Below are 24,125 nucleotides of genomic sequence, written 5' to 3'. Positions count from 1 at the left end.
GAGGTTTGACAGAGATAAACTTTGCATACAGAGTTGAATATTTAAACATTTGTGGGGCAGTAAATGTGTTTCATCTTAAGGGTAAGAAGTAGTTTATCAATTGATTAGGCCAGGTTATGCTGGCCACAAGCTTTTACATGCATCAGTGGAGCAAGAACAATCAGCCACTGTTTTAAGAGAATTTTGGCTCCCATCGGCTAAGTCTTGAGGCTTCAGTTTGCTTCCCTGGCATGAACTTCCTACAGTGTTGGATCCATTAGCATCAAAAGACTTCAGGCATACCCAGTCAATGTGCACGTAGCACAGAACACCAGGGGAAACTCTACACATTAGTACAACTTACTTTTAGATATTTGTGCCAGATGTGTCTGCAATATTTTTATTACTGCGATCCACATTCTTGCCACCCACCAGGTCCCAGTGAAAATATTGGAGGAGCAAGGTACAGGCATTGGCTGCTGCCACCAAGAGCATTGCAGCAGTAACAACCACTAAATCACTCCATGGAGATGCCTCATACAGGTATCTGCCAATGGCCTGGAGTTCAGAGGTTTTCAAATAGCCACTACCAGGTTCTTCTGCTGGTTGCATCTTGTGGAGAGAGTCTCAGCTCTCACTAGTCTCTTTGGCCTCTGGAAGTCATGAATCAAGCTGCTGACTTAGAAAAATACCAAGCAGGCTGTGATTTGCAGTGGAGCTTAAGGAATGAGGGCTACAACTTTGGGAGAGGAGGTGGGCAAAGGGAATGAGGGGGCAGATAGGAACGACAGAAGCAGCAATCTGAGTGAAAGAAATCTGGAAAGCAAATGCAGAGGTGAGAGTGGCCTGTTGTGAGGAATCACATACTGATTTCAAACAATCAGCCAAATCTTTGTCTCAAGCAAAACCCTCTTCCTCATTATGTTCCTCATAATGGTAGAAAACCCATTAATCAAATCAATAGCTGCATAAATTTAATTAGGTAACCATTAATTGAAACTATATTTGGAAAAGATATCCTGCTGTCAAAGACAAAACTCAGCTCTAACACATGCCTGTTCAAAAGTATGTCCACTCAGTTCAATGGAGCTTACCCCCAGCTAAGTGTGCATAGCCTTACAACCGAACAATGCAATCTTATATCTACTCAAAAGTAATCTCCATTGAGTTCAATCAGATTTACCCCCACATAAGTGTGTGTGGTAGAATTGCAGCCTAAACCTCCTAAATCATTTGAAGTATCAAGAGATGTTACACACTGTAGCAAGGACAAAGTAGCCATTTCTGTCCTGCTAGCAATAAAAACAGCAGTATCATGGGTCATCTAAGGTTCATTGATTGACAAGAACAATTAAATCCAAAACTTGTAGTTCAGTTAATATGGAGAATGAAGATGTTTGGAAAAGCGAACACAAAGCTACCATCAGACACAACATATAGACATGGGTCAAGACTGCTCTCTTTAGAAGCATGAGGTACTAGTTCCAAAATAAAGATTAAATGAACCATATGACTTTTGTTATCAACTGCTGTGACAATTGCAAAGTGTCAGTGCAGTAAAGATCTGTAAAAGTGTAAACTCAGAAAATAGAGCCATACATTTTTATGGAATTGCCACTTGACAAATGTTTTAAAGCTTTGCTTGGGATACATGGTTGACATATCTGACAGACTCGATGAACTCTCCAAGGCAAGAACTATGATATCTTCATTATGCTTCAGAAAGTACAGAGTTGCATTAAAATATGCTATGGAGTAGCTCTATACAGCAGGATGATGTAACCATGTTTGTGCCCTACACATGCTGATCTTAAGGTACAGAGACCTACATGCTGTGGGGAACAGGATCATTCTACTTCCACACTTTGCCCTCCGTGAAAATATAGCTCAATATACGTAGGCCCAATCCATGCAATATGCACTCCTCCAATGCAGGGGGTTGGCATAGGGTAGGAGATCACATATCAGAACTACCCAGAGTGGAACAGTGCATAAATACTATTTTGTGACATCCAACTAATAGATGTGAGGCGGGCCTTGGACGAAGTCATGATACTGATCCCACACTGTGCATAGATGCACGTTCTGAGTTAAGTATGAAAAGGGTTTTGTAAATACGAGTACTTAGGCTGCAATTCTATACCAAATTGCCCAGGCTTAAGTCCCATTGAACTCAATGGGAATTACTTCTGCATAGATATGCATAGGATTGTTCCAACTAGCAATTCAGCAAATAACTTCTGGGGTGGTGGTGGTAGGCAAATACTGTAAATGACATAATTTTATGTAAGTACCAAGGCAAAAAGTACTCTAGAATAAAATAATCTGATCAAAACTTGAAGTAATCCTGCTTTGAAATTATCTGTCTTGAGCTCTTAAATAAATAGAATTCCCTAAGTTGGCAGAAAGAAAAATGGTTGAAATACTTGTGGACTTTGCTTTGATACTTGTCTAAAAAGAATAGAATGCACTTCATGTGGTAACCTCCCTGCAAATACTTGTAGGCACGGACGAGAAACACAAAGAAAAATCTTTTACGTTAAGTGTGTTCCATGTAGCCAATGCAAGGATGAATTACATTCTGACATACAAATTTACATCTGGATAAAACAAAGCCTTTTGTAAAACATTATCTTTGAACCAGTTCATTATCTTGACTGTGATACATTCTGGAGGTTAGAGAATCACCAGTTTGCAGAGATGATGATGATATCTGAGTTGCTTTTATATTTACAGCATTGAGTCACTTACATTCAATAAAGTGAACATCGGTGAAAATAGTTGTTTCCACTGTGAGTTATTAATCAAGGAACCAAAGAAATTTACCTCCACGTGTCTGCAATTTCTCACATAGCTTCCAATAAATGTATTTTGACTGTACTATTAATTACAGGCTTCACATTGATCTGTTAAAACATTAAGGCTTCCTCACCTTAGTGAATTAGGGATTTAAGGAACTCGAAGCTGTTGACAGGTTGGGAATAATCTGTAGAACAAAAACATTCACATGTTTTCACTAAACAAGAAAAAACATACCATTTTATAGTGTAGGGTATACTTACAATATAGAAGAGATATGACCCTAGAAGCAAGAAGTATTGGACACAATCTAACAGGCATTTGAGCCCTTTAATTTAAGTGGCACGTGGTCTTTATGTAAAACATAAATTGGCTTTAAACGCAAATAAATGCAAGTGTTAAAGATTCTACCATGTTAACAACTTATTACCAATAGTGGCCAAAATTGATACTTACCAAATGTTTTAGTGTTATTAGTTCCCCAAGCCCTCAGGACTGGGTTGGTTAAAAACTGAAATAAAGAAAACCCACAAGTCTACCACAACCTACCACTTACTAGCCATCTTATCCTGTGTTTATTAAAGCCACACATCACAATATCTGGTCTGCATGTCTCCATACTGGATTTGCTTGTTATAGTTGTATCTCACCATTTTTCCAAGGAGAATTTAATCTCCTAACAAAATAGTCAGATGGAGAGATACTGCCTATTGACAAGGTCATGCAGAGAGTTCCACAGGTGAGCTGGGATTTTAAGTTCTCACAGATTCTACTCACTGCACAGGTTCAGAGTTGAACTGGAATAAGTTGCCAAACTCGAATGGATCTACCCAAGTCATCAGAAGATGCCCAAGTCTTTTGTAGACTAGGCTCCCTCTCCTCACAGAGCCATTACAACCAACTGCCCTGTGAGCTGGAGAGGAAGAGGAAGCAGCCATCACCTTCTCGAATAGGCTTTTAAAAGTTCTATAAATCCTCCCTCTTTTGGCCCTATTCCTTGTGTCATGTCTTAAATTTAGATTGGAAGTCTGAAGGCAAGGAGTGCCATACTGCCTATCTCTGTAAGCCACTCTGAGAGCTTTTTTGGCTAAAGGCTGGGGTATAAATCAACAGAAGCTGGTGGCTTCAAGGCAAAGCACCTTGGATAGCTCCTTTAGAATTCAGTCTGGTTCCAACTGAAACCCACAGCAGATTCACTGCCCCACTGACCTCTGAGTCCACCAGCCTCCACTGGTATAAATGCAGAATATATAATACACACACACACAAACCGCTTAGGTATGTTTCAGTACAGGTTTCAGCTGATACAGGTTGCCAAGCAACAGTAACGTGTAACATCAGCTGATACAGGTTGCTAAGCCCCTTACCCGACTCTTCCGGGCTTTCCAAGGTAATCCTACCTCCCTTTCTGCCTCTTCGCTCCGCCCCCCCCCATGAAGGGGGCAGTCCCACGGTCCGGAGCATGAGCGAGGCACGGCCAGGGCCCTTGGTGGCCGGGTAGGAGGCCGCTCGCCTGCTGTGAGCCAAGGCCCCGGCCTAATCTCATGCAAGCTGGGCGGGCGGCCCAAGGCTGACAGGAACCCCGGGGAGAGGGGGACACCTGCCCTCCCCCCCCCGGTCTGCCAGATGGCGCTATTTCGGCGACCTCCAAGCAGCCCCCGCCCCCGCGATAATTAATAAACTTTAAGATATGCTACAATGGCGTATGTTATGCCGGGTACAGCTAGTATAAATAGCTTTTCTGCTTGTGTGAAATGTAAGAGAAAGACCTTTACCAGCACAAGAAGAGGTCATAGTCTAGCCAAAAGTCTACTCTCTCTTGTGCGTGCGTATGCAAGTTTGAATGCTTTAAACCATGTACAGCTCGAAACTGAAGAGAGGGGAAAAATGGCCACCTGTCTGGTGATATAAAACCAATCTTCTCTTAAATGTGCCAGAATAATTTTTCTCCACCTCAACCACAGTTAAAACCTTTCGCCTATTCATTACTGTCCTTTTATAGTATTTTTATTTAATAAAACCTATTAAGACTACCATACAAATCTCTTTACTTATGCTTTTATCTTTTAACTGATCAATTTTTATATTGCTGACATCCCCTCTTCACCATTTGCTCATTTAAAAATTCATAGTACATGAGCTATGTCTCTGGAGAAAATGTCTATAAAATTTGTTACAGCTGGCAAATGTGTATGAGTCAGTGATAGCACATGACTAAATGCTTCACAGAAAATAAAACTTGTTTCTGTAGTAAGCAGAACTGTTTAAATGTTATTTATTTTTATGTTTCAAAGAAAATATATTGTGAAGTGTTGCATTGATTTAATACGCAACAGTGTCTGTGTACACGCTGTACAAGGAAAATTTATGAAACCTTTGCACAACTCCTTTAATTGAATTTTCCAAATCTCTCACCACACACAAATAATCAATATCTTCTGCAGAGAAAACCAGTCAGAATTATTACAGTCTTTCTTTTCAATTTTGTTGTCATCAGCACATACAGAGCACCTGGATATTTGTAATGTCGGGATAGCAAAGTTATCTATGCCTCTTAAAATGTAATTGCTATTAAGTGAGTCCAAACCAATGTGCCATTCCTTCTTAAAATTTATTTAAAATAACTATATGTCTTAAAGAAGAAATAGGTCTTCAGGAGTATTTATAGTCATGTAAGAATGACTATAAGTAGCACTAATATAATTAATAGTTTAAGTTTCCATTTTACTTGATACTCAAATTTGTGTTATTGTAAAACACATCGTGGGTAGTCTTACGAGAAAACTAGCATGTGAAACAAATGTATCGAAGTTTATAATATATAATGTTAGTGGATTCTCACATAAGGGATGTAGTTTGGCAGGTCAGTATGTGTTTGTGTGTGTGTATGTAAGGTTGGTTGTGTATAGGTCTGCAACCTAACAGCCATATGTCTCACATGCATTTGTATGTTTGCCACCAAAGTTAATAGCTTAATATTTCATCTACATAGTATAGGATATTAAATCATTTGAGAAGTTTGTGGTTTTCCTCCCAAAGATCTATCATAACTGTAGCCTCAGCCTGCAATGTTATGCACACTGAAGGCTGTATTTTAAAATTCACACCCTAATTACAGCTGTGCCATGTATTAAGACAAGTGTCTTTGGGGAAAGAAAGCACTCTTTCTAATAACGAAAAAAGAAGAAGATTGAATTATGCAGTATTTATAGGTCAAAAGAATAACTGCGTAGCAACCATTTTTCTTCCCATTAAGTAGAATCTCTCTACTAGACAGATTAAAGTCTCACCTGAAGCAGAAAACAAAAACACCCTACAAAAATCAATACGGCCAAAACTTTGACTCTTACAAAATAATCGAAAGAGTGTCACAGCCTTCAAGGAAACTAAGTCTGCAATCCTTTACATATTTACCTGGGAGTAAGCCCCACTGAATTAAGTGGGGTCTACTTCTGAGTAAGCATGTATAGGTTTGCACTCAAAGGCTACAATCTTAAACCATGCTAAGGGGATATGCTTACCTGTTCCATTTAGCATAAGCATAATTGAACTGAGTAAATATCTATAAGACTGCATTATTAGTCACAATGGGGATTACATCTGAGTAAACATGCTTAGGATTAGACCACAATAGCCCTAAATCTCTAAAAGAAAAGGATGGAAACTCTTTACAAACATAAGTATTATTTTGCGTATGATCAGGTTGAATTTGTAAACATGTAAAAAAAAAAAGATGGTCAGGCAACATTGATGTCTAGTTTTAAAAAATGGTCAAGATCATTAAACAACAACAGCACCCTATCTCTCCTATTGGTTTATTAATGCCTCACCAAGTCTGTCATGGTCAGTGATTTAACTCTGTGCTTAGAAAGAGGGCACTCCCTGGAAAATTAACAACATGGGTCAGTGGTAAAACGAAGCATCATTCACGCCAACAAATTTTTCAAGTGCAACAAGAAGAGTATGCCCCACTTGGAAGACCCAGAAGGAAAACAACTGGGCGAAGCCTTGCTTTCGTTGTTTTATCTAACGAAGTTTAGAGTAAGTTTCTTTATTTAGTAGATAGTAGATAATGATACCGATACCGTTCTATATCCAATCACTAATAGAAAGGCGAAACTGCTCACTTTAAGCTAGCGTGGGAACACAACCCTGGCCCTAATGAAGCAGCACCTCCGCCCACCTCCACCCCCCTTAGTGTAAATGTGTTACACAAGGACATTTGAATAGTATTAAAAGGGTGCTAATGGCAACCCTTCAACATCCTATAAGTCACTCCGGGATCCAGGAGTAAAAACTGTCATTTTTTATTATTTTTTTTAATGTAACGGAAGTTTGACATGGGAAATGGAACCAAGCCGGATGCTGATTTCACCTGCACAGGCGCAAACCATGGGTTGTGTTGCAACAGCTGAAGAAAAACTTTTGAACCGCCAGATGGTTGGAGCAAACCTTCTGCCTGCAAAGAGCATGGTCCCAGGTTCAATCCTCGGCATTTCCAGGTAGGGTTGGGACAGGCAGAACCCCAGAGAGCCACTGCCGTTAGACAATACTAAGCTAGATGGACCAGTGGTTTGACTCAGCATGAGGCAGCTTCCTACGTTCTCCATACAAGAGTGCCAGAAAGAGGCTGGATAGCCTACAGGACTGAAGTACTCATTAGTACAATGACTGCCAAAATATCAAGCGTAGGCGACATCTGCCTCCCTATTTTCTCCCGTGGCAGAAAAACCTCCATTCCTTCTTTCTCTCCTGGATCAACCAGCCTGCCAATGAGCCACTGCAGGGTTGCAGCAAAGAGCTTTTAAGCCTGCCAAACTTTGATGCTTTGTCCTGCATACCACAAACACATTTTTAAACCAATGTTTTAATCATAGCTGATTAGGAAATAGCCTTGTGAGTTAAAAGTCCCTTTTAGATCTGGGCACAAGACACAGCAATCTCTCCAAGAATCCAAATGTTGCTTAAAAGTCAGCAGGATGAAGGCTCATTTTGTTTGTATTCATTCCTCCAAAATGCTGGAACTGTTCAAGCTCCCCTTTGAAATATGCAGAGGACAACCTACACATACATAAAGCATGCTTTGGACAGCAGCAACATGACCAGATTTCATCTCCTGGCAGCTGGTCCCAAGTTTGCTTACATTCCCTTCAAAAAACATTTTGTTTACTGTAAATGCTAGTCATGGGCAAACAATGGTGCTCTTTTTTATGCTGCTAATGAAAAATGATATACTGAGATCTACATAATGCCATCCATTGAGGAAGGAATGTTCTGAATTAAGTTGTTTTAAGTAGAGGCTGTTTATGTAAAGTAAATAAATTTCATGCCTCACCATGTGATGATAATGTGACATTCCATCTGTATCAAGCCAAAGAATAGTCATAGGTTTTATGTCCTGGGCGTAACTAATTAAAAATAATTATGGAAAGCCACATCCAAAAGTAAAAAGCAACATAAAAGAATGTGTTCATTCTCCAGCCCCTCCTTCCCCTTTATGTTTTTACTTCTGACACTCCTCTTCTTACTAGGACAGCAAAATGGACCCACGTCCTCCGTACAGCAGTGTTTATATTGTTAAAATATCAACGTGTATCATTCTGACCCATATGACTTCACATATTCTAAGTACTAGCTAATGTTTTAGTTGACAAGGTCTTTAGCATTAAAAAATTGAAGAGTTAATCATGATTCAGCATCCAGTAAGTTTAATTGAATTATTGTTTTTGAGCACAAATAAGTCTACAAGTAAGCCTGTGTGCACCAGTTCCTGGGGAACGTGGGTGGGAGGGTGCTGTTGCACCATGTCCTGCTTGTTCATCCTGGCCGATGGCTGGTTGGCGACTGTGTGAACAGAGTGCTGGACTAGATGGACCCTTGATCTGATCCAGCATGAAGACCTTTTTATTTTCTCAGTATTTTAACACCTAATTTAACTTAAATTTAAACTTTGCTGTTTTAATTCTGTATTTTAACATATATCATTTTTTTGCAGTGTGGTTTTATCCTGGTTGTACTTTTTATATTGTATTTTGTATTTGCGTTTTTAGATTGTTGGTTGTTTTATTATGCTCTTCATGGTTTTAATTTTTGTGAACCGCTCCGAGAGCTTCGGCTATTGGGCGGTATAAAAATGTAATAAGAATAAAGCATGGCACTTATGTTCTTACATCTTGTTTCATAGAAATTACAGAGGCACCATCCTGAAATAAGGCTTAGGATACCATGGAGTTCTTTCTCTGATGGATTCATTAGCCAAGATGACTGTGGGCCAATTTTTAAATGATACTGACTTCAAAACTAAAGGTCAATTAAGTCAAATGGAAATTCTTAAATTTCAACGTGCTCCTCCGTTCTGTTTTTATCCTCCATGGAGCCTGAGGACTGTATCCAATTTGCCCAATTTTCTAAACTTGCAGCTGCACGAATACTTATATGTGACCAAGATGAGATTGCCCAGCTTGATTTTAGTCAGATATTTCAGAAGTTTCCCCCCCTCTTGCAGCTATGATACAAGACCATATATGTTTACTTTTATGTTTTCCACTGATCAAATACTCCTTCAATGGGATGGGAAGGAGAAAAAGTGTGGGAGCAGAGGCTCAGTTTACACGTGGGACCATGCCTCAAGGTCTGCATGCTCCCCTCTCCCTTCCCTTCCCTGCTCCAATTACCTCCCTCAATCCTAGTCTGAGCAAACCATGCTTTAACTCCAAACCAGAAATGGCAACTACAAAGTGAACTGTGTTTCCAGTTCTGGTTTGTACAAAAAGGAAGCTTTTATATCTACTCCCTAGCTTGTATGTTTTTGAATAGAGTTTCCAAAGCAGCTAACAATAAATATTAATAGCAACAAAGCATGGGAAAATATAAACAGCAAATAAAAAATTGACCACAGCAAGAAATTAGAAGAATAAACGCCACATCCATTATTTTATTTATTTAATGTATTATTGCATTTATATCCTGGCTTGTTTCTTCCAAGGAACCCAAGGCAGTGTACATAATCCTCCTTTCCATTTTATCCTCACAACAACCCTGTGAGGTAGGTTGGGCAGAGAGTTTGTGACTGCCCCAAAGTCACCCAGTGGGTTTCTAGGCCAAGTGGGACTAGAATCTGGATCTCCCAACTCCCAGTCCAAGACTTCAGCCACTACACCACACTGGCTCCCAGTCCAACGCCTTAAGTCACACTACACCACACTAAAGTAATATCATGGCAGATAAAACAACCTGTGCAAAGGTCACACTGTTCACTGAAAGCTCAACCTGGCACTTAACTCTTAACAAAGAAAATCCAGGCAGACCTCTTTAGGGAAAGCATTCCATAAATAGGTGACTACCGCAGTAAAGGCCTTCTCCCTTTGAACTTGGGGACACCCAGAGAAAGGCCTCTGGCAAAGGCCTTAATGACTAGGCAGGTTCATATGGGAGAAAGTGGGTGTTCAAGATATTTATTTATTTATTAAATTTATACCCCTCCTTTCCTCCAAGAAACCAATGATCTCTTTTTCTCCATTTTATCTTCACAATAACCATGAGAAGTAGATTGGACTGAGAGTCAGTGGCCCCAAATCACCCAGTGGCTGAGTGGGGACTAGAACGTGGGTCTCCCATGCCCCAGACTAATACTCTGACCAGTAAAAAAAGAAAAAGAAAGATTTCCCCCCCTAAAAATTAACGTACTGCAATAAGAACAGAAAATGTCCTATTTTCAAGAACCTTAAACACATACAAAGCAAATAAAAAAGTACATAACTGGGGGGTGGGAGGGAACCAAACAAGTAAATAATGTCATTTGTTCACTACTTGTTAAAAATAAAGAATGAGAAAACACCACTCGACACATCTGACACTCGGCAAGCGAAGTCTTCATCATTAAAATGTCCTTTATGCCATTTCTTTTAAAAACTAAATCATAACCATGAGGGAAAATTAATCTATTTGATCAAGATGTGTGGCTGCCTGTCTGGCACCAAGAACACACTGCTGAGCTACAGAGATTTCAGATCATATCGATATAAATGCTAAATGACTTCAAGCTTAGGAGAAAGGAAGTATTGCCTTGAGTTTAAGACACAGGACTGGGAGTCAGCTGTCCTCTCATTTCACACTTTACCTGGGAGACCAGACAAGCCACTCATCTTCATTGGCTTTAACCATAACTTTGTAATAGAAGACACACATGCTCTCTCCTCCCTCCAGTCGGTGGCATGGTTTAAACTCATAGTTATCAGCTAGCTGGTATAATGCTCAGTGCCTCATCTTGGTACCAAGCTCAAAGATGTTGTAACTGCAATTGAAAATGCTGTGAGAGCAAAGCTACGTGGGACAGCCTCTTAGTTAGCCACCTGTGCAGGGTGAAGAATGGTTCCTTCTGAGTGAGTAGCTTACCAGAACCACTACTCAGTCCATACTGTAAACATGGATAGGATAATAAAATGGCATGGTGAGATATATATCTGCAAGCCAGGCATGGGTCATGATGACCTGGTTCACATGACATGGCTGGGTCATCATGGGATATTTAACCCACGATAAGCCATGGTGCATGCCAGATGTAAAGTGGTCGCATTTTTAATAGGGTTAAACAAACCTCACATAACCCTCAATTAGTAGTAGGGTTATGCGAGGTTTGTTTAACCCTTAATCAACTGATGCTGGCCAGGTTTGCACGACAACACAAACCCCAATTGCATATTCAAAATAGTACTAGCATAAACAGGGGGTCATCAATAAGCAACAATAATTCAGCCATCTAATGCAAACCAGTTTGATATGTAAGGTGTGACATTTATATGTTTGAAAACGTTTTTTTTTTTTTAATCTGTCAAGTTTAATTTTATAATTTTAAAAAATCTCTGAAAAGAGAGCAGGCAAAAGACATTCCACAGGGACGCCTTCAGGAAGCCCATAGGACTTCATAGAAGTAATTCATACAAAAGGTTTATAAGCTCATTATAAGCCACTCAGTTGCATAACACATAACTATAGTGTAGCTGTTTTCAATTAAGATGTGCCTACACTTCCACTTGGGCCCCAACTCAGAGAAGCCGCGATGTCAGTGATGCGTCTCATGTGCTTAATGCAAGGCATGTTCTTAAGCACCTTGCTGAGATGGGACTTTGTAAAATAGAGATCATATGTCTTAGGGATGTGGCAAGGCTGTATTCATAAATGTTTGTAAAGTGCTCTCAGGTCCTCCAGTAATAGACACTAGAGAAATATTATCATTATTAAAGCCTTGAGATGCATCAAGGCTTTATTGTTCACTCAAAGACCCGAACTTAAGACAAGGTGATGTGGATAAGGTAGAAAGGGTGGAAAAAGTCAAAAGATGGGGTCAGCCCACATCCATAGAAGTAAAATAGATATTCCTGTCTGATTGGCAGTGTGCTTGCATAAGGATACCAAGAGCCATTTTGATTCTAATCTTGTGCCATTTCATATTTGTTGCATGCTGCCCAGAGAACATATATACGTACAGTGGCCTTAATGACACGTTACTGGGTGCAAGACTTTCTTAAATGGGGTTTGGCTAGTAAGTCAGCCTCAACTAACCTATATTGAAGGCTAAGGCTGTGCCAAGCCATGTGAAATAAATAGTAAAGGAGAGAACTAAGCATGTGTAGAGTGCATTCTCCTCACCAAGATGTCTGTTTCATCATACAAGACTATTTTCCTGCATGAATGTCATTTCTGGGGGCGGGGGAACACCTTAACCCACCCACCCATGCAAGTACAGTCACATGTGGCAAATGCTGGTGTCTATTTCACCTTGGACCTGTTCAGACAAAATGCTAAGCCATGGTTAGGCCAGTAATCCTTTTGCAGCAAATGGTTAGTGAGCATGTTTAAACCATGGTTATGTAGCCACCATGGTTAGGAATGGTTCACACAACACCCGAAGCCATAACGTTTAGCTCAAAATACTTAACCACTGTGGCTTAGCACGTCATCTGAGCAGTCACTGTGTACTGGCAGCCCGACCACACCTGCCAGTTGTGGCTTTGGCCCATGTGTATCCATGGCAAAATAGGCATGTAGCCATTTGTCACACATTATGGTATACATCTGGCTTGCTTTCATGGTGATGGCACTATGCAGGAAAACAGTTCTGTATGAAACAGTGTTAAGTAACACACATGTCTTGGATCAGTGGGCAGGGCTTTCAGAAAACACAGGGTTTTATCCAAGCATGTACACCTCCTCCCAATTTCTCCCAATTCCAGCCTCCCATTCCAGCTCCTCAGCAGACATCCCAAGCCTTTGCTGAGGGTCTCACAACCCTCAGGAGAGGCTTTCTGGAAGATGCAGAGGGAGGAGCGTCCTTGCACTTGTGCCACCCTGGATACAACTCATCATGGCTTCTATGCAGCCTTAGCTCCCCCTTTTAAAAAATTAACCACTGCTAATTTATATTAGATAGAATAAGACTCAATAGTTACTTCTCGCTGCAGTCAAAGAAAGAAATAAAAAAGCAAAGAGCTACCTCTGCAGCAGACAGGCTCCCACAGAAATGCTTATATTAGCAAAAAATAAATAGCAAATAACAGTGCTAGCAGGCTCTCACCCAGTCTGACCCTCAAAACCAGCCTCATTCCCCCAAACTAGAAAGCAATGATCAATTCTGTGTTAAATTACTTCCCAAGGTGCAACAGTGTTTCTACCCGCAGTGAATTACTGGGTAATTTATGGAAATTGGGTAGGAGAAGCTTATTGAAAGACAATGGTAAGGAGCGGGAAAACTGGTTCCAGGTGGGAAGTTCCATTATCCCTACTGTGTGCAGTACAGAGCCTCTTCTTCTGGAGACTTGAAATGCTCAACTCTATACCCCACCTCCACTGGGTCCCTAACGAATACATTTGCAGAAGAGCTTCTCCTGTACAATCAGCTCTTGACACTCAACACGCTCCAGAAGGTAAAAGCAACAGCTCCTGCAGTAGGCTGCTTCCACAGCAGCTAATGATCCTTTCCGCAGAAAGGGATTATAGTGGACAAAATGAGAGGGGGCGCAAGTTTCACCCATCTCTGAATCAAACTGCCTCTCTTCTTCTCTCTCTGGACACTTAAGCATGTGCTTAAACCTGTGCTCCAGCACCTTGGGTTCCATTCTTTGAAGTCACCAATGAAGGGGCCTCCACCTCACCTGTAGATTGCTTCCGGAGCACTACCAATCAAATGGCATTGTGCTATTTATTCCATCTTACCCTGCTTAATGGATTTTTTTCTAGTAAGAAAGAAGTTGGAAAAAGCAGTGGGAAAACACAGGAAAAGTACAAATGGACAATGATGATGTCTGGACCCTCTGTAAAATTCCATGAATGAGGCAGGGCAATGGTGTGACGAAAACGTCATGTGGAAGCACCCGTAGTTGCAAACCCCCCTGCACTTCTCAGGGCTAGCAACAAGAAGTAGATAGAATCCATACTTACAATGCAATCCTATTCACGTCTACTTAGAGATAAGCCCCACTGAATTCAGTTGGACATATTCCCAGGTAAGTGTGTATAGGATTGCAGCCATATAGTCAATACCATATCTTGGAGTTTTAGAACTGAAATCAGTGTCCAATGTATGTGTACCCTGTTGCTTTTCAATAGCAAAGTCACCACTAATACCAAAAGGGACGACTTATACTGCATTAATATTTTGTTCAGCTAGGCACTTCGATAATCTGAAAGCAGAAACCAACTGTTGTCTTTATCTTGTCAACTAGCTTAAGTATTATATAACCAAAGAGAGCAGCAGCAGAAGACATTTTGCTGCAAGGAAAAAAGAAATCCGATATGGTCTCTTGTAAAAGGATGTTTCAAGACTTTCGGAGAAACTCACTAAATGGAACCCTTTCATAACTCTTTGCCACCAAAGCAAATGCTACTCAATCCTAATGGGGGAGAGGAGAAAGTTACCTTGGGCAGGAAGAAGTCTTATGTTGCTCCGTTTCAGCAGCTTTCGCTTTTCAGCTTGCTGTACTAATGAACAAAATACATTTAGATATTATGAAAATGCTACTCATGTGGTTTTAATGTCCAAAAAAAGTCTTCTCTTTAACAATTCAAGGAAATTATTGGATTAAAAAAATACTGAATTGGATCCAGTTATGTGAGAGTTTTGCTCATGCCCTTGTAGACCCCTGGAAAAGCATGGGAGTCTAATGGTGGAAGGGCGGAAAAAAAAGTATCCCTCACACAAACACACACACACACACACACACTTCTGTTCACAAAAACAGTGCTGGATTCAACCTTGTATCTACATGACTTAGGCAGCCAAGCCAAAAATTAAAATAATGCTACCCTACCCAAGATCTCAGAAGTCCTAGGTTTGGCAGTCCCTAATGACCTATATCATTTCTCTTGCTGGCTTGTCAAACAGCTACATTCTTCACATTATTTTAAATTTTATTGCAGTTTGAAGATTAACTTGAGGAATAATTGCAAATAATTCAATGGAAATTCTCAGAGGCAATCTCAAATGTTGGGAGGAAAACTGATATTCATTTTTTTCATCAGTTCCAGTAACTATCTCCATTTGTGAATTTTAGGGAAAGCTATCGTGAGGTGTTTATACCAACTCAATAAATCCCAAAGTTGGCAATACAATCTTACAAATGTTGTGGGGGGGGGGAGGGGTTTGCACACATGGGCACGCTGACCCTTGAGTGTTTTGGAAAATATATATTCAGTTCTTTTTTATTATTAATATAGGCTCAGTTCAGACAACACGTTTCTCAATGGTGGTTTTAGAACTCCACGGTGGAGTTTTTACACCACCGTTAAGAAATGTGTTGTCTGGCGGGAAAACTCCATGGAAAGGTGGAGTGTTTTGCGGAAAACACTCCATGCAGAAAATCCACACTGTGCAGAGGAGAGTTCCTGCACCACTATTGTATTGCATATTGTGTGACGGGCTCCATGGAGTTTTCTGTTGCGTTGCATTGACTTTTCCCACTGTCTACAGAGTTCCCTGGCAAGAGCAGTGAAAGGAGTGAGTGTCACTCTAGGAGAGCCGCCAGGATTATTTTTTAGCAGCAATGGCTGATGGGATACCATCGGGAAGACTGGGGAAGGAGAGAGGGCGGAGGAACTGTCAATCAAACATCATGATGGATTTTACTCAACTCCACAGTAGCCCAATCACACAATGGTGGAGTTAGAACATGTTGTGTAGGAAGTACCCCCTAAAAACTTAAACGTTGAGTGGAGTTTTCACACTGCGTTGACTAACATGTTGTCTGAAATGAGCCACAGTATACCTTTCTAGACACAGTGATGAGTGTGTTAGGAAATATTAAAGGCTGTATAAAAATCTACTATTAGTTAGAAAAATATGCACAAAATACTGCTGCCCCCCACAAAAAATTGATATCTGTTAAATGAAACTCTAAGTAAAATCTTTCAATGTACAATGGCTTAAAGTTGTGGAATATAGCTAATATTACCAAATTGAGTATTTTCATTCAACTAATAAATTCAATTCAACGTGGAGTTCCTTTACAGTATCCTGAATAGGGAGCCATAATCTAAGGCTGCAATGCCATACAAACATATTTGGAGTACGGGGAATACCTGGGATTTCCTTCTAACTAGACATATGTAGGGTTTTGCGAAAATTACCTTGAGTTATACCTGCTGTGGTCTGTAATCTTACCATGTATATATTTAAATATTTTGCTTAAGATGGAGTGTCTTTAGAATCTTCTAGTTTGCATGATAGCATAATTCAATAGATTGTGAGCCATCTGTGTTGCAAATGTAGCATCTCCATAATAGTTGAGAGTGTTCATGCAAAACGTAAACTTTATTTATTATTAACATTTATATACCACCGTATCTACTAGAAAACTACCAATATGTAAAAGAACATATATAAATTCAACCACAAAAAAGGACATTAAGGAAAGTCATCCTTACTTAACTTCCTGGTTTTTCTCACTTCGCTTTTTAAGTTACCGGAGTTGTCTAAAACGCCTATAATATTTTCAAGCTCTCTGGTGCCCTCTAACGCCTGAAAGAAGAATTTTTTAAAAAATTAATCTTCTTGAAGAAGCTCTTAAGAATGGCATTCTCCAAACCTTCCGCTCTTTTTTAGGTTTGTTAATTTACAAAATGTACCATATTACTAATATTACCATTAGAATCTAAATGCTTATATACACACATTAGAAATGAAATGATTATATACTGTGGTTGAATGTCTCGTCAACCCCCCTTCGGTCTGAGCAAATTACTGTTGAAGGAAACTAACAGGCAGCCACTTTGCATTTCCAGACTGTTTGCTTGATTCCTAATTTTGCCTCCCAGTAAGTTTCCTTGTTTGCCCAAACCCACATTGGCTGAGTGGCCAAAAAGACCACCTCTCCTTTCCAGCCATTGGAAACTGATTCTGTCAGCACTCCAGTGCAGAGCATCTGGCAAAATAAGCCTAAAACATCTGGACTGTAATATGCTACAAGCAGTGAACAAGGCAAACCAGCAAGTACTGCCTGCTGAGCAGGATAACTTTAAGACACAGCTAAGCAAAGAGACCTTATCGGCATTTAGGTTCCTTCTTGCATCATTTGTTTGTCAATGCTAAATGTACTAATTATTAAATCAACGGTCTACTAAAGGAAAGGAAAGCAAGAATTCAGTCGATTGCAAATTTGGGGGGAAACTAATTGGCAACACATGTGAAGTAGAACAAATTCAACTCACAATTGAATCAATGTTATTATCCCACTTTTATAAGGTGTCCTCCAGCAATAGCCCTGGAAAGCCAATGCCTCATAGTTTCACCACAACGGGGTTTGCCTTTCAAGAAATCACTGCTAAGACTGGGCTAGACTAGTTTCCCCATAGCCCAGGAGTCCTGACTTTTTGTTCATGGGCTGTAGGCTCTTGCATGCCGCCTGATTGCTCTGACTTGGCTCCACCGGCTAGTGGAAGTGGCTAAACAAACCAAGAACTCAGCAAGGAAAAGCTTTGTGCTACGTCCAAACCCGACTCCCAAACCAGCCAGGAATGGGAAACCATCTACAAACCCTGACTCTAGATTCTACCTTGTTAAGGAAGTGACAAGCCAGGATACCTAGTTCGGACGTAACATTAAGCTTTTCTTTGATGGTGAGTTCCTGGTTTTTTTTAGCTTCTCTTGTTGACAGGAAGAGCCAAGTGGGAGCAATTGAGTAGCAGAGGCACAATAAGTCAGGGCTCTCCAGTCGTCTGGCTTATTGTTATATGTGAACATGGCCACTGTGAGATGAGAGCACACCACTGGCCCAAAGTCACACAGCGAGTTTCATGGCTGGGCAGGGATTCTAATCCTGATGTCTTGCCCCACTGTCCAAATCCAGCACTCCACCCACTAAACCCACAGTGCCCACCTCAAAGAGATGGTAATCTGGAATGCTGCAATCTCCAGCATTGTTTCCACACAACAGATAATGGAGATGACAACGACTGAGCTATAATGAAGAAAAGAGATCAATAAAAAGAATCAACTAAATGAAAACAAAAAGGACCAAGACAGGGGGCAACAGACCTGTAAACTGGTTAGGTTTCGTCTGATTTGCAAGAATTGCTCTAGGGAATCTTCAACTTCAGAGTGCAGCACCAAGAGCCTACATGAAAGAGGGAAACAAAGAACAAGAACAAAGTAAACAAAGAAGTTCCACCTTAAAGATTACCTAGAAATAATTTTAGAGATAGATATAATGTAACATAATGCCCGATGGCCACATGTAAGTGGAAGTCTCTATGAGAGTGATGTCAAAGATGCTGGTGCATTGAACATTGTTGTAGTGTGTAGGGTTTTTATTAATCCCTCTTGGGGATAGCTCTTTGCATTGTCTCTGACATTGCACTGAAAAAGGAAGTCTATCTTTGCAGAAGCTCCATCTGTACATCAAACTAATAGGGTGCAATCTAGAGAACTGTTGGTGCGCTTAGATCTCACTGATGGGGTTAGCCCTTTCCAAGCCACCACTTCACCAAAAGTGATGGTTTCAATTGCTCTCCCCAGCCTGTCCAAATCTCCTCAGAAGATGTAAATAAGAAGCAACAGGTGATCTATCCAGCCCAAGTCAGCTTTGCATCTTCCGTCAGGTACTTGGCTACTTTGGCCCTCTGAACTCCAAAATTGCAAAATATAACCTGCAGTGGTTATACCAGCAAAACAACAAGTGACATATGAGATCAGTAATTTGTTCTCCCAATAATTGTATTACTGTAAATCAATAATGGGCAACTTGTGGTCTTCCAGATGTTTTAGCTTATAACTCCCACCAGTCCTAGCCATCATAGCCAATGGTGAAGGCGCATGGAGCTTTTGGCTCTTCAGATGTTTTGGCCTACAAGTTGCCCACCCCTGCTGAAAAGCAAGTGTAGGAGGCAGCAAATTTAACAGGAACAACAGTGTTAAAGGAAGGTGGATTTAATCCTTCAGCCTGCACCACTATCTTGATTAAACTGCTTTCTAGTAATGCTTAGTCCTATAGCAAAAGCCCCTTTTCCAGAGGCTCTGCTCCCAGCCCCCCAAGACATATGCACTCTTTGTTAAGACTAGTAAAAATAAACATATTGGGTGATCTGATCACATTATTGTTATACCAGTGGGTAACCTTACTTGTCATTTTCTTCCATTTCAGCTTGCCTCTTTCTGGAGGATATGATTGGCAGGCCTGTGGATTTATCTCTATTCCCTAGATTAAAGAAATAAGAATACATTATTTTGTCCTTTGCATTCACTAAAGTAAAAATAAATAAATCACAACATCCAAATAATTTCCTGCCTTGTACACAAGTCAAACATGAACTTTTCTCTCAATTTCATTTGTAACTGTTTACTTTTTTCATAAAACAATGATGTATTTGTCAAATATTTGATAACCAATAGTTCCTTCAATATAAAAACAATTAGTTGGAAATGAAACAAAGGGTACTAAGAGTACAGAGAGAAAATGGAAATGGGCAATTTACAGAATTAATATAATACTAATACTAAAATAGTGTAAGATGCTGGAGGCGAGAAATAGGTGAACCAGAAAAAATGGTGCAGCAATGGCATAAGAAATAAGAAAACAACCAAAGAGCCAGCAGTATTAGACAGACTGAAAATACCAGATTTTAGAGAGGAAACAGGAAGTTAAGACTACATGTTTTGGTAACAGATTATTTCAGAAGAGCAAAGGATGACTAAGAATCAAAAATTACACCTAGCTTGTGACTCCATCTGCTTCCTGCCCCCAGGAGAAAGAGCCTAGAACCAGAAGATTTTGCAGATCAATGTAAGGCCTGTTCCTGTGGGCTGGAATCTTTACCATCAGCCAGCCCCTGAACTCATATGGCAGCAGAGCTCTGTACCCTCCCTCCAAAGGGAAGAGTCTGGAATGGGGACTATGACACGTGCCATACACATTCACATGCATCTCTATTATAATTGCACCCTAACCCTACACCCACTCACACACATATGGTTAGATTATACGAAATTCAAAGAAACAAAAAGGCAAGGAGGATAACCAAGACATTCAGCTTTATCTTGGTTAAGTCTGAGAACATAAGCAAGGCAGAGACCACGGAAAGCATGGAAGTAAAGGAAAGAGTCGCCTCATAACACACACACACACACACAGGCCTTAGCTAGACCTAAGGTTTATCCCAGGATCGTCCCGGGGTCATCCCTGTGCATCTAAATGACACACAGGGGATCCTGGGAGCAGGCAGGGGCAACCCCGGGATAAACCTTAGGTCTAGCTAAGGCCACAGAGCTTGCTTTTACCCCAGTGCCACTGCAGCACTCCCCCCTCCTCTCTCTCTCTCTCTCACACACACACACAAAGTAGATTATAGGGGGTTGTTTTAGCAGTCAGTCTCATTGCAAGGGCTGGGGAAGGGAGGCAAGTGCTCCCCAGTCATATATAGCAGGTGAGAGATTTCAGTGCCCTACTCCAGACAGCACACAAAACCTGAAGAAGAAATACAACATTTTGAGTTGTAGAAGATCTGGAAGTAGGTAGACCTGGAGACACGTTCCTCCCCTCAGCCACCAAAATTGCTCTGTTAACCATGAAAGTTGCAGCGAACAAGCAGGAGCTTCAGCCCACAGCCAATGCTCCACTTTTCACCTCTTTCTCTGGTTGATTGGCTTTAGGAATTAGTCAGGCAGGGCCTGTTTTGGTCCTCTTCTAACGCTAGTGTTGGATAAGGACCCTTAAGCCATAAATCCTTATGTGTACATCATGTGTGTTGTGTGTGCTCATGTGTTTCTATGTATATGTGTAGACATAATGTGTAAGAATTTCATATGCCTGTCTGATGAAGAGATTGCTGCAGCAGGACTCAAAAAGATAGACTTTAGTGAGGAGCTAAAAAGATTGGGAAATTTTGCCTTGAGATCCATCTTGTAAGCAAGCTGAACAAGATGCTTACAAATGTGCTGACGCAGGATGTGATTGTCATGACGGATAAAGCACTGCGAAATTAAGTCGAAAGCAATTGGACAGCTTGCATTCTCTATTTGTCCACTTCTTCAACTGATCATTAAGAAGTGTTGCCACAGAGTAATAGTTACAAAAATAAAATCCCATCACTGCCACAGTGCTTGAATTACTGACGGGTGGGAGCAGGTTACTTCTTACCTTTCATTCTAGCCACCTTAGTCAGGGCCAGCACTACTGGGCATCTGCGAAGGCCCACATCACAGAATGGGGGCCACTGCCAGTCCCTGGGTGCTCCCTGTTCCTCTGCCCTGTCTAAGTGTACAAGAAGAAGAAGCAGAAGCAGTCACCTCTGTATACTACGTCATTTTCCTATGGGAGACGGTGCAGATTGGGCCCAGAAGGAGAGGCAAGAAAAAGGGTATTTCCAATAATGGCCAGGAGAATGTGGATACACTAAGAAAGGGGCTGGCCCAGTGAGAACAATTTTTCACAAGGGTCCTCTGAAACCAGAACACATCCTTGTTACTATTTAGAAGATAAAAAGGAGGGGTTGATTTGGCTGAAATTTATGGGAGCCAGCAGTGGGGTTTGTCAATTTCATTAACGCTCCCACTACCTTTTCATTCATACTTTGAGCACAGCACTGCCTTCCACTGACTGTATTTGTTTTAATGTGATGCCACCCACCCATTCACGAAAAATCTATTTCATTAAAAACAGCTTCTATGTTGTTGTTTTTTAAAGAAAACTTGATCATGGGTAAGTTGGTAACAAAGTATGCAAGCTGATTTGCTACAGAATATTCAGCATGGCTGGCTCCAGTGTTTGTGGGGTGGGGGCTTGGGCAGAGTGCCTTCTGGTGGGACCCTTCCTCTGCTGATGGGCCCTGGTGGGCTTACTGGCAGTTAGCGGGCAACAAGGTGGCTGAGAGCTGCCATTTTGATTGCCCTTTAATGCAAAAAAGAAAAAGAAAAAAAGGAAGGCATAATAGACTATCAGGAGACAATAAGGTATACCTATAGAGTGTTTCAATTCCTCTGTTGGGTTGCTTCCAAATTATTCCTTTTCTCTGGAATTCGCATCTTTTGTTCATGCACTTTTTACAGTGAATCCAGTCAACAACTATGACAAATTGTTGCAGCCCAGTGTTTTCTGTGTTGTCCTCCTGTTTTTCAGACATGATTTGTGACATTTTTTGTAATAAAATGCAACTGTAGTATCAGCCTGACCAGTATGGACAGGCAAAAGGCTATTAAGGACTTTTCAGAATCCTATACATTCAATTAAACGCTGCCAATTTGGAGGTTTACTCTGTTTTATTGCTTACTGAGACTATGGCTGGGGGGATGATTATACTGTCATTTACTCCTTGAATAATCTCTCTCAATTGTCCCAATGTCAGTTTCTGTTATCACAGTGAGGGAGGAGAGCTTTAATTACTGGTTTTCTTGCATTATTTTTAATTTCTTCTTTTAAACAGCAAAAGTTCATTAGTGAATGATAGTGCATTTTCTTAAAGTGAAGCATAGAAGCTTATTTTATTTCTTCTTCCAACTAATTGTGGAAAAACAATGCCTGTGCACAATCAACAGCTCTATTGTAGTAACCTTGTTTTTCTAAAGCAACCCATGAAATGGGTAGGGAACCTGTTTCCTATAAAGGGCTGCTGACCCACAGGAAACCCAATCAGGGTTCACAGCCAATAGTGGATGTAGCCAGAGCTAGGCCCTACTTCAGTTTAGATTGCCTTCTAAATATTATCAAATGGAGTTGATTTAGAAATGAAGCCTCCTCTCATTTTAAGAAAATAAATATTCTGGCTAATTGAGTGATCTTTCTAGGATATATTTGATTTACCACTCCATTGTAAGCACATATGTGAGAGTTAATTCTGTTTCTCTTTCGTACTCATTGGAAACCCTTTTTGTTATTATTTATTTATTTATTATTTGCATTTATATCCTGCCTTTTTTCCTGCAAAGAACCCAAGGTGGCGTAAATAATCGTCGTCCTCCTCTCCACTTTATCCTCAAAACAACAACCCTGTGAGGTGGGTTGGGCTGAGAGTCTGTGACTGGCCCTAAGTCACCCAGTGGGTTTCCATGACTGAGTGGGGACTAGAACCCAGATCTCCCAACTCCCAGTCCAACACTCTAGCCACTACACCAAACTGGCTCTCCTGTGGGGATACCTCAGGTGATGGGGTAGTTTCTATGGCAGTGCTGCAGTTCCAATTTCTCTAATTATTTTTAAATGCTACTTTTAAAAACAAAATAGGGCCAGGTTGCTCTCAAACGGTTGGCAGCTTTGGTGCTTAGTAGTTCTTGGAGGCTGTTTGGAACTGTGTCTTCCTTTGGGGGAGGGTCTGCTTGAGGCTTTGGGGTGAGGATGTTGGGTGGTACTCACTGGCTCAGTTTAGACAACACGTTTCTCAGTGGTGTTTTTAGAACTCCATGTAGAGTTTTTACACCACCATTGAGAAACGTGTTGTCTGGCAGGAAAACTCCATGCAAAGGTGGAGTTTCTTTGGAAAACACTCCATGCAGAATATCCATGCTGTGCAGAGGAGAGTTCCTGCACAACCGGTGTGTTGCATATTGTGTGGCGGGCTGTGTAGAGTTTTCTGTTACGTTGTGCTGACTTTTGCCACTGGCTACAGAGTGACAAAAGGAGCAAGTGACGCTCTAGGAGAGCTGCCTGGATTGTTTTTTCTTTTGTAGCAATGGCTGGTAGGATACCATCAGAGGACTGGTGAAGGAGAGAGGGTGGAGGAACTGTCAATCCAACGTCACGATGGATTTTACTCAACTCCACAGTAGCCCACAGTCACACAATGGGGGAGTTAGAAAATGTTGTGTGGGGAGTACTCCCTAAAAACTCAACCGTCGAGTGGAGTTTTTTACACTGCATTGACTAACATGT

General features: G+C 40.8%; 1 protein-coding gene across 2 annotated transcripts in view; it reads right to left on the bottom strand.

Annotated features, from left to right (window-relative positions):
• Window positions 1–24,125, bottom strand: part of ITGB3BP (integrin subunit beta 3 binding protein) — a 43,399-nt gene that overhangs the window by 1,311 nt on the left and 17,963 nt on the right. For both annotated transcript variants that reach the window (XM_063137948.1, XM_063137941.1), the window contains exons 4-8: window positions 19,388–19,463; window positions 18,305–18,383; window positions 16,696–16,789; window positions 14,692–14,754; window positions 2,912–2,965 (exon numbers count right to left, since the gene is read on the bottom strand). In XM_063137948.1, the coding sequence (XP_062994018.1) occupies window positions 2,913–2,965; window positions 14,692–14,754; window positions 16,696–16,789; window positions 18,305–18,383; window positions 19,388–19,463 (365 nt within the window). In that variant the 3' untranslated portion in view covers window position 2,912. The remainder of the gene's footprint in view (window positions 1–2,911; window positions 2,966–14,691; window positions 14,755–16,695; window positions 16,790–18,304; window positions 18,384–19,387; window positions 19,464–24,125) is intronic.

This window comes from Elgaria multicarinata, chromosome 1, assembly GCF_023053635.1.
Source record: "Elgaria multicarinata webbii isolate HBS135686 ecotype San Diego chromosome 1, rElgMul1.1.pri, whole genome shotgun sequence".
Classification (NCBI taxonomy): Eukaryota; Metazoa; Chordata; class Lepidosauria; order Squamata; family Anguidae; genus Elgaria; species Elgaria multicarinata.
Note: the sequence above shows the minus strand (reverse complement) of the source record. Positions and strands in the feature narration are given on the sequence as shown.